Source organism: Gymnoscopelus microlampas, assembly GCF_963454915.1.
Source record: "Gymnoscopelus microlampas genome assembly, chromosome: 2".
Classification (NCBI taxonomy): Eukaryota; Metazoa; Chordata; class Actinopteri; order Myctophiformes; family Myctophidae; genus Gymnoscopelus; species Gymnoscopelus microlampas.
Window position 1 is genome coordinate 2,489,853 of NC_139939.1, and position 16,336 is coordinate 2,506,188.

Consider the following 16,336-nt stretch of genomic DNA (forward strand, 5'->3'; position numbering starts at 1 on the left):
CAGGGACCCCAAAATGGGTTCCCGTCTTGAAAGGTATAGTTACAAATAGAGGTTCCCGCCCAAAAATGGGTTAACTATAGCACCAACAACACTGCCAGAGTAATGATTGGGCTCAAGCTGCTCTCAGAGCCAGGTGAGTACAGGTTTCCAAAAATTAGAAGATCTACAAGCTCATAGCTCTCTGTGCCACACTGAACTTGTATATCTGCTATTTTCGAATAGCCAAAGAAATCTAAAATGACATAATGTCTTAACACATTGTGTGCCAGAGGTTTATTAAAATAAGGTACGTTCAGTGCCTGCATATCTTCCATCCACTTACGTTGATATGTTTCGTGCTGTAGAAGCCCCGACGCGGAAGTGCATGTAAACACAGCGTGTGTGCGACAGTGCGAGACGGCGGAGGGTCCCGACTAACGCCTGGAACATTTATATTTCTAACTCCATTGCAGAGTGATCGCCGATCGAAAACGGCTCACTTCCACCACGTTAAAAAGAAATGGAGATATTAAGCTTTAAGTCAAGGGGTTAATATTGGAGCGGCCGACCGGAAGGATTTTTTGACATGGATCCACATTCGGCTTCTCCTTCTCAGAGACTCCTTGGATGATCCCAAAGTTTCGTTAGAGCGCCCCACGTGGGCCCCACGTATAAAAAAAAAATGGGCCAAAAACGGTCCGGACCGTCTATGGCCCATGACGCATGGATTCTCAAAAACGGTCCGGACCGTTTATGGCACTCAATGTGTTAATGGATTGACATTACTCACCGGTTTGGTCTTGTCTCCAAAGAAGTGCATGGTGGAGTAGTTGTCCTTCTCCACGATCCCCAGACAGTACCTCTTATCCCAGCCGTCTGGGAACACGTCGAAACTAATCTGACCTCCTGACAGACGCATAAAAGACACACAATGAGAGAAACACAGGGTCACGTACCGATCTATCGACTAGCAGCAATGGTTCATCGCATTCCCCTGTCACCAAGGTGTAGAGCAGTGGTTCTCAACCAGTGGTCCTTAGGGGGGGTACCAGCGAAATCAGTTGACATAGCGTCACAATCATTTTAACGACTTAGCTTTGGCGATTCAAAAATAGCAGATCTACAAGCTCATAGCGCGGCACCGAGTGCCGCGCTATGAGCTTGTAGATCTGCTATTTTTGAAAAAGCTTGAAAATGTGTGCATATCTTTGAATATATATGTATTTTTTTTAAAGCGAACATGTTTAACTAAAATATTTGCTTCTGGGGGGTCCCTGGCACAAAACATTTTCATATCTTATTTTCATAAAACAAATGTGTATCAATTTAGGGGTCCTTGGCGTGAAAAAAGGTTGAAAGCCACTGGTGTAGATAGAGCAGGTGGAATTCACACATTTTATGGCTCAAGTCACCCCCAACCGTGTCATCATCCACAAGCGCCCCTGAATAGACTCTATTCACAGCAGCCATATTATGAAGACATTCACAGGTGTTACCAATGATACTAATGAAGGCTCTGTTCCATTCGGGTCAAACAGAGTCAGGGTGCTGATATTGTGCATGTTGGCCCACTGGAAACACCAGTGGGTCTACAGTTGGGGTCCAGGGACCCTCATGGGCTTCAAAATGGCCCCTTACAGGTGTACACTCTCAGAGTTATGGGGGTCGTGGAAACCACTGTGCTACACTAAATGGAACAGAGCCTTCATTAGTATCATTGGTAACACCTGTGAATGTCTTCATAATATGGCTGCTGTGAATAGAGCCTATTATTACATTGCTACGTTATAGCACCTTACATTTATGTCATATTACGGTACAAATGATACATTCTTTCCCCCTGAGAGACAGTATACAGTGCCTTGCAAAAGTATTCACCCCCCTTGGCTGTTTACCTATTTTGTTACATTACAACCTGTAATTTAAATGTTTTTTTAATCAGAATTTTATTTCATGAATCTGCACGAAATAGTCTTAGTTTTTAAACGAAATGAGAAATATATATATAAAAAAAGGATTTTTAAAAATAAAGAACTGATAATTGGCATGTGCATATGTATTCACCCCCTTTGTTATGAAGCCCCTAAAAAGTTCTGGTTCAACCAATTACCTTCAGAAGTCACATAATTAGTGAAATGAGTCAGGGTTGGGTTATAAAAAAAATATCCAAATCTTTGATGATCCCCAGGAGCACCATCAAATCCATCATCAAATGAAAAGAACATGGCACCACAACAAACCTGCCAAGAGAGGGCCGCCCACCAAAACTCACGGACCGGGCAAGGAGGGCATTAATCAGAGAGGAAGGTGCTCTGGTCAGATGAGACCAAAATTGAACTTTTTGGCCACCATGTTTCACTGTGGGCATGGTGTTCTTGGGGTGATGGGATGTGTTGAGTGTGCGCCAGACATAACGTTTTCCATGATGGCCAAAAAGTTCAATTTTAGTCTCATCTGACCAGAGCACCTTCCTCCATACATTTTGGGAGCCTCCGACATGCCTTTTTGCAAACTCAAAACATGCCTTCTTATTTTTAGCTGAAAGTAATGGCTTTCTTCTGGCCACTCTTCCATAAAGCCCAGCTCTATGGAGTGTACGGCTAATTGTGGTCCTATGGACAGATACTCCAGTCTCTGCTGTGGAACTCTGCAGCTCATCCAGGTTTACCTTTGGTCTCTGTGCTGCCTCTCTGATTAATGCCCTCCTTGCCCGGTCCGTTAGTTTTGGTGGGCGGCCCTCTCTTGGCAGGTTTGTTGTGGTGCCATGTTCTATTCATTTGATTATGATGGATTTGATGGTGCTCCTGGGGATCATCAAAGATTTGGATATTTTTTTTATAACCCAACCCTGACTCATTTCACTAATTATGTGACTTCTGAAGGTAATTGGTTGAACCAGAACTTTTTAGGAGCTTCATAACAAAGGGGGTGAATACATATGCACATGCCAATTATCAGTTCTTTTTTTTTTTTAATCCTTTTTTTATATATATATTTCTCATTTCATTTCAAAACTAAGACTATTTCCTGCAGATTCATCAAATAAAATTCTGATTAAAAAAACATTTAAATTACAGGTTGTAATGTAACAAAAAAGGTAAACAGCCAAGGGGGTGAATACTTTTGCAAGGCACTGTATGTCATGAGGAAAACTTGAGAGAATAGCCATTTGGATTTGGACAGTGAATGATGGGACTCACCGATAGAGAAGGACAGTCCTTTTCCCTTGAACTCCTCTCTTAAGACCGACACAAACTTCTCTCTGATGCCTTCTTTCTGATAGAGATATTTAAACAAAAAAACAACTGGTCAAAATCCTCCACAATGATGACTTTAGTTTGAAGCTATGGTTTGACACTTTCAGTTAAGTACATTATTTTGTCAACAGCCCTTTTGTGATGTCAGAGAAAGGTTAAGCCGGTTATGGAGGATAATTTTCATACATACTGTATATATACACACACACACACATACATATAGATGCAAAAGCACATCTAAAAGCTCACAACTGAGTAGGCGCATGGGCACAACACCACTGATCTCATTCGCCCAAGATTTGGCACAAACATTGGGATGAATGCATTCAACTGTTATGCCACCACAATGTGGAATGCCCTACCCACCAGCCATCAGAAAGTGTGACTCCCTACCCTCCCTTCAAAACCACCACAAAAGAGCACCCGTCTGCAATAGGCTCTATGCACAGCAGCCATATTGTAAGACATTCACAGGTGTTACCAATGATACTAATGAAGGCTCTGTTCCATTCTGGTCAGACGGAGTCAGGGTGCTGATATTGTGCATGTTGGCTCACTGGGTACATACACACATCTCCGTTTGCTGGCGTAAAACGGGTCGCTACGAAACGTCCGTCTTTCCGTTTTTTTTAAACATGGGAGTGGATGGGACTTCCGGCCGTCTGTACGGTCGCGAACGGAATTGTGTGTATGTACCCACTGGAAACACTCCCAAATGGCCCTTCACGGGTGTGTAACTCTGAGAGTTATGGGGGTTGTGGAAATCTGAAATTCAAAAAATCTGAGAACCACTGTGCTACACTAAATGGAACAGAGCCTTCATTAGTATCACTGGTAACACCTGTGAAGGAAGTGATAATATGGCTGCTGTGCATAGAGCGTATTTGCGAGTGGACCTAGACAAGTCTTCTCGCTGGCCAAAAGAAAGGACCCCCCACTGGCTTCTTTCAAAACTGGCCTGAAAAAAAGCATCTGTCAGGAAACTACAAGTGATCGCCGATTTTCCTTTTTCTCCTCTGTAAATATAGCTATTTGTATTAGTTGATGGCATGTATTAACCCATTAAGACCGGGAAAGCATCGGTGTCATTTTAGATTTATTTGGCTATCTAAAAAAATAGCAGATATACAAGCTCTTAAGGCGGCACTGAGTGCCGCCCCAAGAGCTTGTAGATCTGCTATTCTTGAAAAATCATTTGTGCAAATCTTTGAATATGTATATTTTTAAAGCAAACATTTTAACTCTTGCTTCTGGGGATTCTACAAATGTCTTCTACTGTAACAGTTTTTTTTTTAAACTTATGTTGCTATAATATCAGTGGTTCTCAAACTTTTTTCATGACAAGGACCCCAGAATTATATGCATTTGGCCGCGGATCCCCATCTCAAAATATTTTGTTTCAGGGACCCCCAAAAGCAAATATTTGGGTTAAAAAATGATATTATATTCGAAGATTTGCAAACATTTTCACGATTTTTCCAAAAATAGCAGATCTACAAGCTGCTATGTTTTAATAGCTTAACTCATTCAGTGCCAAACTCTATGCTCTGTTGATGAAGTGAATACACAATGGAAGCAAGTCCTCACTAGGGTTTAACACCGGGATTCACGGGGTGTGGGAATCCTCGGCTATTTTCAAAATATTTTTAGAGATATTTTTTTTAGAGAGAGAGATATCTGCTAAGGACTTCATCAAAATGGACATTCATGATATAAACTCCAGTACTGTGATTGGCTGGTTTCACACGTTCAGCCAGTTGTGTATTGACATGGACGAGTATGTGTCTCACTTAGTTCTTCCTTTACAGGATAGACCGTTAGTATTATTAACAGATCCTGCTCTATACCTGACTTTGTCCGTGTTCACCGTCAACGTTCTGATTGGTCAGACCCGTCAACGTTCTGATTCGTCAGACCCGTCAACCTTCTGATTGGTCAGACCAGTCAACAAAGTGATTGGTCAAGCATCACGTGACACATGGCTATAAACACATTATAAACACATATCGATGACAAAATGTATCAAAGGCGCCGCTACCTTCACACAGGGTGTGATTTTTTAAACTTCTACTGTGTTTTGCTGACTTGATTTGAAGTTTATTCATTTCACTGTTTTATTATTATTGTTGTTTTCTTCTTTCTTTTTTTGTTTTTAACCTGTAGCACTTTGAGATTTGTTTCAAATATAAAGTGCGTTACAAATGAAATGTATCATTATTATTATTATTATTATTAATTTCTTCTGGGGGTCCCTCGAACAAAATGTTTTCAGATGGGGGTCCGCGGCCAAATACATATCATTTTGGGGGTCCTTGACATGAAAACGTTTGAGAACCACCGATATAGCTACGTACATTTTTCAGAAAACTGGATTTAGAAGACATTTGTATTATGCGTTTCCGGATTGAATGAGTTAAACGGTAAATACACAGAAAAAAAAGAGTTTAATAACGACGTTTCTTTCCTGTTGATCTCTGCCATCATGGAGATGATGTCATATTGATTATCAGTCTTGCCCAAATATGGAAAGGTGGCGGCTTGCACACATGGGTGTCGGCAAGGCATGCATGGCTACGGTTTGTGTTGTGAGTGAGGTAAGAGCAGAGCTCTGCTCGGCCTGAATAAAGTGTCGAGCTACTGCAGACTTCCAGAGATAGAGCGATAGAGACCATAGAACATAGAGAGAGTATAAAGACACATTTGAAAGCTCCTTCAGAACCTGCAACTTCAGTCTTCATCCCAGTCCAAAAGGAGCAGCTTTGACGATACACCGCTACTCCTGGAAGGTGCGAGTCCAAATATTTCCTTACTCAGTTATGTTGTTCTAAGTGTACATCTGCCTTGATATATCTCTGTAAACACATTGAAGAGGAGCCACGACATCTACTACAAAATGACGACTGGACAGATCCCCTCAGCAGACGATCAGCAGATCATCCCCAGCTGTGTCACCGGCCATGAACATGGACACGCTGACACGCCGACATCCTACGGTCATCCACAGTTTACCAAGACGGTCACTCAACCAGGCGTAAAGGCCCGTCAGAGGACTCGCACAAGAACGACATCTCACGTCTGTCAATGTGTGACAAGAGTTTCAGTCTGTTATCTCACCTGAAGATACACCAGCGTGTTCATACTGGAGAAAAGCCATACCACTGTCAACTCTGCGACAAGAGTTTCAGTCACTTAGGTAACCTGAAGTCACACCAGAATGTCCACAGTGGAGAAAAGCCACACCACTGTAAACAGTGCAACAAGAGCTTCAGTCTGTTAGCTCACCTGAAGTCACACCTGAGTGTCCACACTGGAGAAAGGCCTTTCATCTGTAAAGAGTGCAACAAGACTTTCCGTCAGGCAGGTGACCTGAAGTCACACCTCGTTGTCCACACTGGAGAAAAGCCATACCACTGCAAACAGTGCAACGAGACTTTCCGTCGGGGAGCTGAACTGAAGACACACCTACACATCCACACTGGAGAAAAGCCTTTCCTCTGTAAAGAGTGCGACAAGACTTTCAGTCGCGCAGCTAACCTGAAGACACACCTACATAACCACACTGGAGAAAAACCCTACCACTGTAAACAGTGCAACAAGACTTTCAGCCAGTTATGTGAACTGAACACACATCTGCGTGTCCACACCGGAGAAAAGCCTTTCCTCTGTAAAGAGTGCAACAAGAGTTTCAGTGTATTAGGTAACCTGAAGATACACCTGCGCATCCACACTGGATCAGCTTCTCCAGCTCTCTCTTTTCTCTTAAACATCTGAGGAATTGTTTTGTTGCATTGTACGTCATTTATTTTTTAAATTGCATTCTTCAACAAAAGTTGCCGGTATTAATTTCCCCTCTAGTTTGTTTTCTTTTTTCTTTCCAGAAAACACGTGTGAATTGAACCAATCAGAACTAACGATGCTGATAATGTGTCAGTCTGTCAGCCAACCAGAAACATGTTTTGAACGTTGGTGGAATTTAATTTGTCGTAGAGCTCGCCTACTCTATCAGGTAATTTGCACATACATACGAGTCCTATGGTAAGTGGCAGCTAGCTAAATTATAAAATACTTTGAATTAGATAGGGTTTTCATTGTGTACATTGCACTGGAAATGTTTATCAACAGAAAGTAATGCTCACTCATGCACTTTGATGTCATTATTAAATGCACGGCATCCTGGCTTGAAACCTCAATATTTTAGGAACATAATTTTGTTTTTATTTATATTGTACAATTATTTCATTCACTTAGGCCTATTTGTGTTTGCTATTAGCCTACAGCCTATAGTATGGCGCAGATAAAACTGTACTTTTACTGAGGTTAAGGTTAGGAATAATAGGCATAATTTTACTGAGGTAAATGTCATTGTTATTGTTTAGGCGAGGGTTAATTCTTTTTTTTAAATCACTTATTACTCGTTTTCATTCAGAGGGAGGGTCATGGCATTCTATATCAGGGAACATACATTTCCTCCAGGAGTACCCCTAGATACATTTCGGTTTGTCCCTTAGTAAACAGAACATTTTCAGGTTGGAATACCAATTTTATCCAATCAGGATAGAGTACTCAGACAGGATACAGATTAAACAAGTGGATTTGGAAGTGATGACACAAATAAATGAGCAGACACAATTGGAAATGGAAACCCTATAAAAATGAAGCTGATAAATGGGTCCTCTCTCCTGATTGGCTGTTTTTTTTTTTCACCTACCTGAACATATATTTTCTGTTTATTTAAGAGCTGGAGAGACGGGGAGATTCCTGTTACTGAATAAACACTATAGCAGTGATTACTATCAGAATATAGTGCTTTATATATCAGTGGTTCTCTTTTCACTTTTTCATGTCAAGGACCCCCAAAATGATATGTATTTGGCCGTGGACCCCCATCTAAAAATATTTTTTTCCAGGGACCCTCCCAGAAGTTGTAACATGAGCTAAAAATGTTTGTTCAAAAAAAATATTTGCAAACATTTTCATGATTTTTCAAAAATAGCCCAAAGATATCTAAAAATGACACAGATGCGTTCCCAGTCTTAATGGGTTAAGGGGGTTCAGCCTGGGTAAGAGCAGTTACATTCATTCTGTTCGCTGTCCTGCGGAACCAATTGGGCCTGACTAAGTTTAAGTGACACCTTTTAACTAATGTGTGCCGCGCGCCGCACCGACCACAATCCCACTGAGAGGAACTTTTTGTACGGCGCTTGACTTCTGACTCTCACGTGTCAGTTTGAAAACATGTACTGTACTACATCATTACATATTTTGATGGGTTTACTATATTATTTAATTAACTGACTGCCAGATATATGTAGTTAGGTAGTAGCATGTTGTAAATAGTACCACAGTATTCCTCATCCTTGAAAATGTAGGATTAGTTATTGGTAAAATGACAGCAAGCGGAGGCCATTTTGGAAAATGGCTGCCATGGTTACCACAGGACAAATCTGCGATGGCCCTATAGCCAAAAATGTTCCTTATGGCATGCCCTAACTGTGTGCCAAATTTCATGCTTGTATCGTAAAGTGCACGATTTTTGCCCGAAACGGCCGGACTACTAGCCATGCAGAGGAGAAGGGCCGCCTCATCATTGGGATCCATTGAGATCAGAGAGAGAGAGAGAGATAGATAGATAGATAGATAGATAGATAGATAGATAGATAGATAGATAGATAGATAGATAGATAGATAGATAGATAGATAGATAGATAGATAGATAGATAGATAGATAGATAGATAGATAGATAGATAGATAGATAGATAGAGAGAGAGAGAGAGAGAGAGAGACAGACAGACAGAGAGAGAGGGAAAGTAACTAAGTAAGCATACTCAGGTACTGTACTTTTTCAATTTTGAGGTATTTGTACTCTACTTGAGTATTTCCAATGCTTTTACTTCTATTCCACTACATCTCAGAGGCACATATTATACTCTTACTCCACTACAATTATTTGAAGACTTTAGTTACTAGTTCCTTTTTTTTTTTTTTACTAATTTTGATTATTATTACAAAACATACATTAAAGGGTAAGACCACTTTGGTAGAGGTTTGGGTTGTGTAGTTACCTTGCCATGATGTAACTCCAAAGGTGGGCAAGAAATCAAAAATAATCGCTCCATTGATTAGAAATTGATAATTCAAAATATGCTCCTCATTGACTTACATTGTACGGTAAAACAGCCCTCAAAGTCACTCTTTTAGCACATAAATGAACCCAAACATAGCTGATTCAGACAATATAGAGCATCACCAAACCCAGTACTGTTTGTTTTTTTAATAAAAATGTGAACTTCCTGTTGATTTTACTATTTGAAGATCTGGATCCGGATCCGCCGATCCAGTCCGGGTTTTCTACTTATTAAAAATGGCAAAATCAACATGAAGTTGACATTTTTATTAAAAAAAAAAACAGTACTGGGTTTGGTGATGTTCTATATTGTCTGAATCAACTTTGTTTGCGTTCGTTTTTGTGCTAAAAGAGTGACTTTGAGAGCTGTTTTACCGTACAATGTAAGTCAATGAGGAGCATATTTTGAATTATCAATTTCTAATAAATCGAGCAATTATTTTTTATTTCTTGCCCACCTTTGGAGTTACATCATGGCAAGGTAACTACACAACCCAAACCTCTACCAAAGTGGTCTTGCCCTTTAAGCACTTCAGCCCTATATACAACATTTCAGCCATTTGAAAATAGCAGATCTACAAGCTCACAATGCATCGCGATAAATATAGAGAGAGAGATATCTGCAAAGGACTTTATCAAAATGGACATTCAGGATATAAACTCCAGTACTGTGATTGGCTGGTTTCACATGTTCAGCCAGTTGTGTATTGACATGGACGAGTATGTGTCTCACTTAGTTCTTCCTTTACAGGTTAGACCGTTAGTATTATTATTTTTATTTGTTTCTTCTGGGGGTCCCTCGAACAAAATGTTTTCAGATGGGGGTCCGCGGCCAAATACATATCATTTTGGGGGTCCTTGACATGAAAAAGTTTGAGAAACCACTGATAAAGCTACATACATTTTTCAGAAAACTGGATTTAGAAGACATTTGTATTATGCGTTACCGGATTGAATGAGTTAAACAGTAAATATACAGAAGAAAAAAAAGATTTTAACACATGGGATGCCAAAGCCGTATATATACGGTTTTGCAAAAGGTGCAAAAAGTTACCCAAAACCGCGTGCCAAAACTGCATTTAAACGGTTTTGGAGTCTTTTTGTTTTTTTCGATTTTTTTCCGCACGGGAGGGGCTAGAGCAGCTCCGGGAGTACCCATTGTGATCCTGAGAAGGATAGGATAGATCACCGGAAACCAGAAACCGGCTCCCCATATATCTCCGAATCTGTTTCCGGTGGGGAGAACCGGTCATGCGCGATGCGCGATCCCCCCCCCCCCGTTGTAACTCACGAGTGAAATGTTATCGTTCCAGGATGTAGCCAGGGTCATGGCGCTACATGAATGGATGCTTTTTTTTGCGTGGATTTGCTCGTCGTGGAGTCTAGAGCTTTAAACAGCAAAGCGCAGTCAATGGGGAGAATGCTGGCACCCACGGTAAGTTGTTATGAAAAAATCCAGGCACCCAATGTGTTAATAACGGCGTTGCTTTCATGTTGATCTCTGCCGTCATGGAGATGATGTCATATTGATTATCAGTCTTGGCCCAAATATGTTAAGGTGGCGGCTTGCACACATGGGTGTCGGTAAGGCATGCATGGCTACGGTTTGTGTTGTGAGTGAGGTAAGAGCAGAGCTCCGCTCGGTCTGTATAAAGTGTCGAGCTACTGCAGACTTCCAGAGATAGAGCGATAGAGACCGTACGAAGACAGAGAGAGTATAAAGACACATTTGAAGGCTCCTTCAGAACCTGCAACTTCAGTCTTCATCCCAGTCCAAAAGGAGCAGCTTTGACGATACACTGCCACTCCTGGAAGGAGCGAGTCCAAATATTTCCTTACTCAGTTATCTTTTTCTAAGTGTACATCTGCCTTGATATCTCTCTTTAAACACATTGAAGAGGAGCCACGACATCTACTACAAAATGACGACTGGACAGATCCCCTCAGCAGACGATCAGCAGATCATCCCCAGCTGTGTCACCGGCCATGAACACGGACACGCTGACACACCGACATCCTACGGTCATCCACAGTTTACCAAGACGGTCACTCATCCAGGCGTAAAGGTCCGTCAGAGGACTCACACAAGAACGAGATCTCACGTCTGTCAACTGTGTGACAAGAGTTTCAGTGTGTTATATCACCTGAAGATACACCAGCGTGTTCACACTGGAGAAAAGCCATACCACTGTCAACTCTGCGACAAGAGTTTCAGTCAGTTAGGTAACCTGAAGTCTCACCAGAATGTCCACACTGGAGAAAAGCCATACCACTGTCAACAGTGCAACAAGAGTTTCAGTCAGTTAGCTCAATTGAAGTCACACCTGCGTATTCACACTGGAGAAAGGCCTTTCATCTGTAAAGAGTGCAACAAGACTTTCCGTCAGGCAGGTTACCTGAAGTCACACCTCGTTATCCACACTGGAGAAAAGCCATACCACTGTAAAGAGTGCAACAAGACTTTCAGTCAGTTAGCTCACCTGAGGACGCACCTACATATCCACACTGGAGAAAAACCCTACCGCTGTAAAGAGTGCAACAAGAGCTTCAGTCAGTTAGCTCACCTGAAGACACACCTACATAACCACACTGGAGAAAAACCCTACCACTGTAAACAGTGCAACAAGACTTTCTGTCAGTTATGTGAACTGAACACACACCTGCGTGTCCACACCAGAGAAAAGCCTTTCCTCTGTAAAGAGTGCAACAAGAGTTTCAGTGTATTAGGTAACCTGAAGATACACCTGCGCAAACACACTGGAGAAAAACCATACCACTGTGAACAGTGTAACAAGAGTTTCAGTCAGTCAGGTCACCTGAGGACACACAAGCATACAACCTTTCCAATTTAACTCTTTCACTGCCAAGAACTACTTTTACGATTTTTTTCCCCAAAAGGTCCAGCCTGCCAAAGACTACTTTTACTGTGTTTTTTTTTTGTTTTCAGTGGTTCTCCACCAGATGGCGCTGTTCTCTAACACGCGAGTGACCATTTTTATCAAAAGATCCCCACCACCATTCCCGTCCTGCTTAGTGTATTTGGGGAAATGTCTGTAACTTACATTTTTTTCCTCCCTGCATTTTTGACGGGACGCGCTATATTCAAACGGCCGGTAACTTGCGATGACTTTTTTTATTTTTCTCGCGGAAGCACAGTGAAACTCTACAGCTTTAAACAGCGCAGCGGTGAGATTTCTGGCACCGAACGTAATTGGTTATTATAAAATTCGGGCACCGAATGTGTGTCACCGAAAGGTAAAGGAAAACCAAAGATAAAGTATTTCATCTGGCAGTGAAAGAGTTAAACGCTGTGGATCAGCTTCTCCAGCTCTCTCTTTTCTCTTAAACATCTGAGGAATTGTTATTATTTTTTAAATTGCATTCTTCAACAAAAGTTGCCGGTATTAATTTCCCCTCTAGTTTGTTTTCTTTTTTTTCTTTCCAGAAAACACGTGTGAATTGAACCAATCAGAACTAACGATGCTGATAATGTGTCAGTCTGTCAGCCAACCAGAAACATGTTTTGAACGTTGGTGGGATTTCATTTGTCGTAGAGCCCGCCTACTCTATCAGGTAATTTGCACACACATACGAGTCCTATGGTAAGTGGCAGCTAGCTAAATTATGGCGATTTATAAAATACTTTGAATTAGATAGGGTTTTCATTGTGTACATTGCACTGGAAATGTTTATCAACAGAAAGTAATGCTCACTCATGCACTTTGATGTCATTATTAAATGCACGGCATCCTGGCTTGAAACCTCAATATTTTAGGAACATAATTTTGTTTTTATTTATATTGTATAATTATTTCATTCACTTAGGCCTATTTGTGTTTGCTATTAGCCTACAGCCTATAGTATGGTGCAGATAAAACGGTACTTTTACTGAGGTTAAGGTTAGGAATAATAGGCATAATTTTACTGAGGTAAATGTCATTGTTATTGTTTTAGGCGAGGGTTAATTCTTTTTTTTAAATCACTTATTACTTGTTTTCATTCAGAGGGAGGGTCATGGCATTTTATATCAGGGAACATTTCCTCCAGGGGTACCCCTAGATACATTTTGGTTTGTCCTTTAGTAAACAGAACATTTTCAGGTTGGAATACCAATTTTATCCAATCAGGATAGAGTACTCAGACAGGATACAGATTAAACAAGTGGATTTGGAAGTGATGACACAAAGAAATGAGCAGACACAATTGGAAATGGAAACCCTATAAAAATGAAGCTGATAAATGGGTCCTCTCTCCTGATTGGCTGATTTTTTTTTTCACCTACCTGAACATATATTTTCTATTTATTTAAGAGCTGGAGAGACGGGGATACTCCTGTTACTGAATAAACACTATAGCAGTGATTACTATCAGAATATAGTGCTTTATATATATCAGTGGTTCTCTTTTCACTTTTTCATGTCAAGGACCCCCAAAATGATATGTATTTGGCCGTGGACCCCCATCTAAAAATATTTTTTTTCCAGGGACCCTCCCAGAAGTTGTAACATGAGCTAAAAAATGTTCGTTTAAAAAAAATATTTGCAAACATTTTTCAGAAATAGCAGATCTACAAGCTCATAGCGCGGCACTCAGTGCCGCGCTATGAGCTTGTAGATCTGCTATTTTTTAATAGCCCAAAGAAATCTAAAAATGACACACAGATGCGTTCCCAGTCTTAATGGGTTAAGGGGGTTCAGCCTGGGTAAGAGCAGTTACATTCTGTTCGCTGTCCTGCGGAACCAATTGGGCCTGACTAAGTTTAAGTGACACCTTTTAACTAATGTGTGCCGCGCGCCGCACCGACCACAATCCCACTGAGAGGAACTTTTTGTACGGCGCTCGACTCCCTGGCAAAGTGAACTGTCATCTGCAGAATGGATAAGCTCCCTGGCCCACAGACCTATAGTGGAGGCGTTTCGTGCCATATTTTGATGGGATCGTGCACTTTACGATAAAAGCATTACATTTGGCACACAGTCAGGGCATGCCATAAGGAAAATGTTTGGCTATAGGGCCATTGCAGATTTGTCCTGTGGTAACCATGGCCTCCACCTGCTGTCATTTTACCAATAACTCAGGTGCTAGACCACCTAGGATCTTGATTCTGGTGACTAATCCTACATTTTCATGGATGAAGAATACAGCGGTACTATTTAGATTTGTCCTGTGGTAACCATGGCAGACAGTTTTCAAAATGGCCGCCACCTGCTGTCATTTTACCAATAACTCAGGTGGTCGCCACCTGCTGTCATTTTACCAATAACTCAGGTGGTCGCCACCTGCTGTCATTTTACCAATAACTCAGGTGGTCGCCACTTGCTGTCATTTTACCAATAACTCAGGTGGTCGCCACCTGCTATCATTTTACCAATAACTCAGGTGCTAGACAACCTAGGATCTTGATTCTGGTGACTAATCCTACATTTTTAAGGATGAGGAATACAGTGGTACTATTTACAACATGCTAGTAACTACCTAACTAACTACAGTACATGAGGAGGCTGGTACTCGCGTCATATTACACCTAGAAGATGCTGTGAAGGAAGGGTATAGCAAGGTGACAATACGCACAGTAGACACGGATGTGCTGGTCCTGGCAGTAACGGCAGCCCAACGCTGCTTACCTAACCCTAACCCTCATGAGATGGCAAGGGCATTAGGCCCAGATCGATGCTTAGCCTTACCCAAGTTAAGAGGCAAGAAGACGGCATGGGAGACCTGGAAACCTATGGTGACGTCACACGTGCCTTCAGTTCCTTAGCTGCCACCCCAGACAAAATAGATGACTGGATGGAGCCTCTGGAGAGATTTGTGGTATTGCTCTATGACCGCACTAGCGGCCAGGCATCAGTGAATCAGGCACGGAAGCAGCTATTCAGCCAGAAGGGCAGAACAATTGATGGACTCCCCCCAACACGAGCTGCACTGTTTCAACATACAAAGAGGGCAGCCTACCAAGCTGGCTACTGCTGGGGACAGGCGGTGGTTGCAGCCCCTGAACTCCCATCCCCAGGTGAATGGGGGTGGAAGAGGAAGGAGACAGGTGAATACAAATAATTTAATCTTTACACTTGTAAACCTGTGATCTGACAATAAAGCTGATTCTAATTTTGACAGGAGGATGGGAAGTGCACTGGACCACACAGAAGCGAGCCTGGCCTGTCGGGAACTCCTCCGCTGTGGTTGCAAAAAGGGATGCAGTGGACAATGCAGATGTGTTAAGGCAGCACTTCAGTGTACTGCCCTTTGCAGTTGCCCTTTGAAACCCATTCTATCAGGTCTCGCTAGGACGCGCCTCACTAGCCAACACACAAGAGGGGGTTGGGGTGTGCTGAAATCAGCGCACCCCAAAACAACAGGTTGAGAATTGATTGCGTGAAACAATCACCTGTGCGTCCAGTCTCAATGTGACTTCAGGTGGCCTGAAGTCACACCTCGTTATCCACACTGGAGAAAAGCCATACCACTGTAAAGAGTGCAACAAGACTTTCAGTTGGGTAGGGGACCTGAAGACGCACCTACAAATCCACACTGGAGAAAAGCCTTTCCTCTGTAAGCAGTGCGACAGGAGTTTCAGTCAGTTGGCTCACCTGACGTCGCACCTGCGTCTTCACACTGGAGAAAAGCCCTACCACTGTAAGCAGTGCGACAGGAGTTTCAGTCAGTTGGCCCACCTGACGTCACACCTGCGTATTCACACTGGAGAAAGACCTTTCGTCTGCAAACAGTGCAACAAGACTTTCCGTCGGGGAAATGAACTGAAGACACACCTACCTATCCACACTGGAGAAAAGCCTTTCCTCTGTAAAGAGTGCAACAAGACTTTCAGTCGGGAAGGTGTCCTGAAGAGACACCAGCGTAGCCACACTGGAGAAACACCGTACCACTGTCAACAGTGTGACAAGACTTTCAGTCAGTCACATAATCTGAAGTTGCACCAGCAGCGTATCCACACTGGAGAAAAACCCTACCACT

The 16,336-nt window shown here is 42.1% G+C and overlaps 2 protein-coding genes across 2 annotated transcripts in view; both read right to left on the reverse strand.

The window, feature by feature from the left end:
* Positions 1-16,336, reverse strand: part of LOC311037051 (H-2 class II histocompatibility antigen, A-S alpha chain-like) — a 256,812-nt gene that overhangs the window by 100,310 nt on the left and 140,166 nt on the right. The gene's annotated exons all lie outside the window — the stretch shown is intronic.
* The window catches only part of LOC311037037 (phosphomannomutase 2-like), a 52,722-nt gene that overhangs the window by 2,666 nt on the left and 33,720 nt on the right, over positions 1-16,336 (reverse strand). Inside the window, exons 6-7 of the mRNA XM_084046092.1 lie at positions 3,180-3,255; positions 770-885 (exon numbers count right to left, since the gene is read on the reverse strand). Coding sequence (XP_083902218.1) covers positions 770-885; positions 3,180-3,255 — 192 coding nt within the window. The remainder of the gene's footprint in view (positions 1-769; positions 886-3,179; positions 3,256-16,336) is intronic.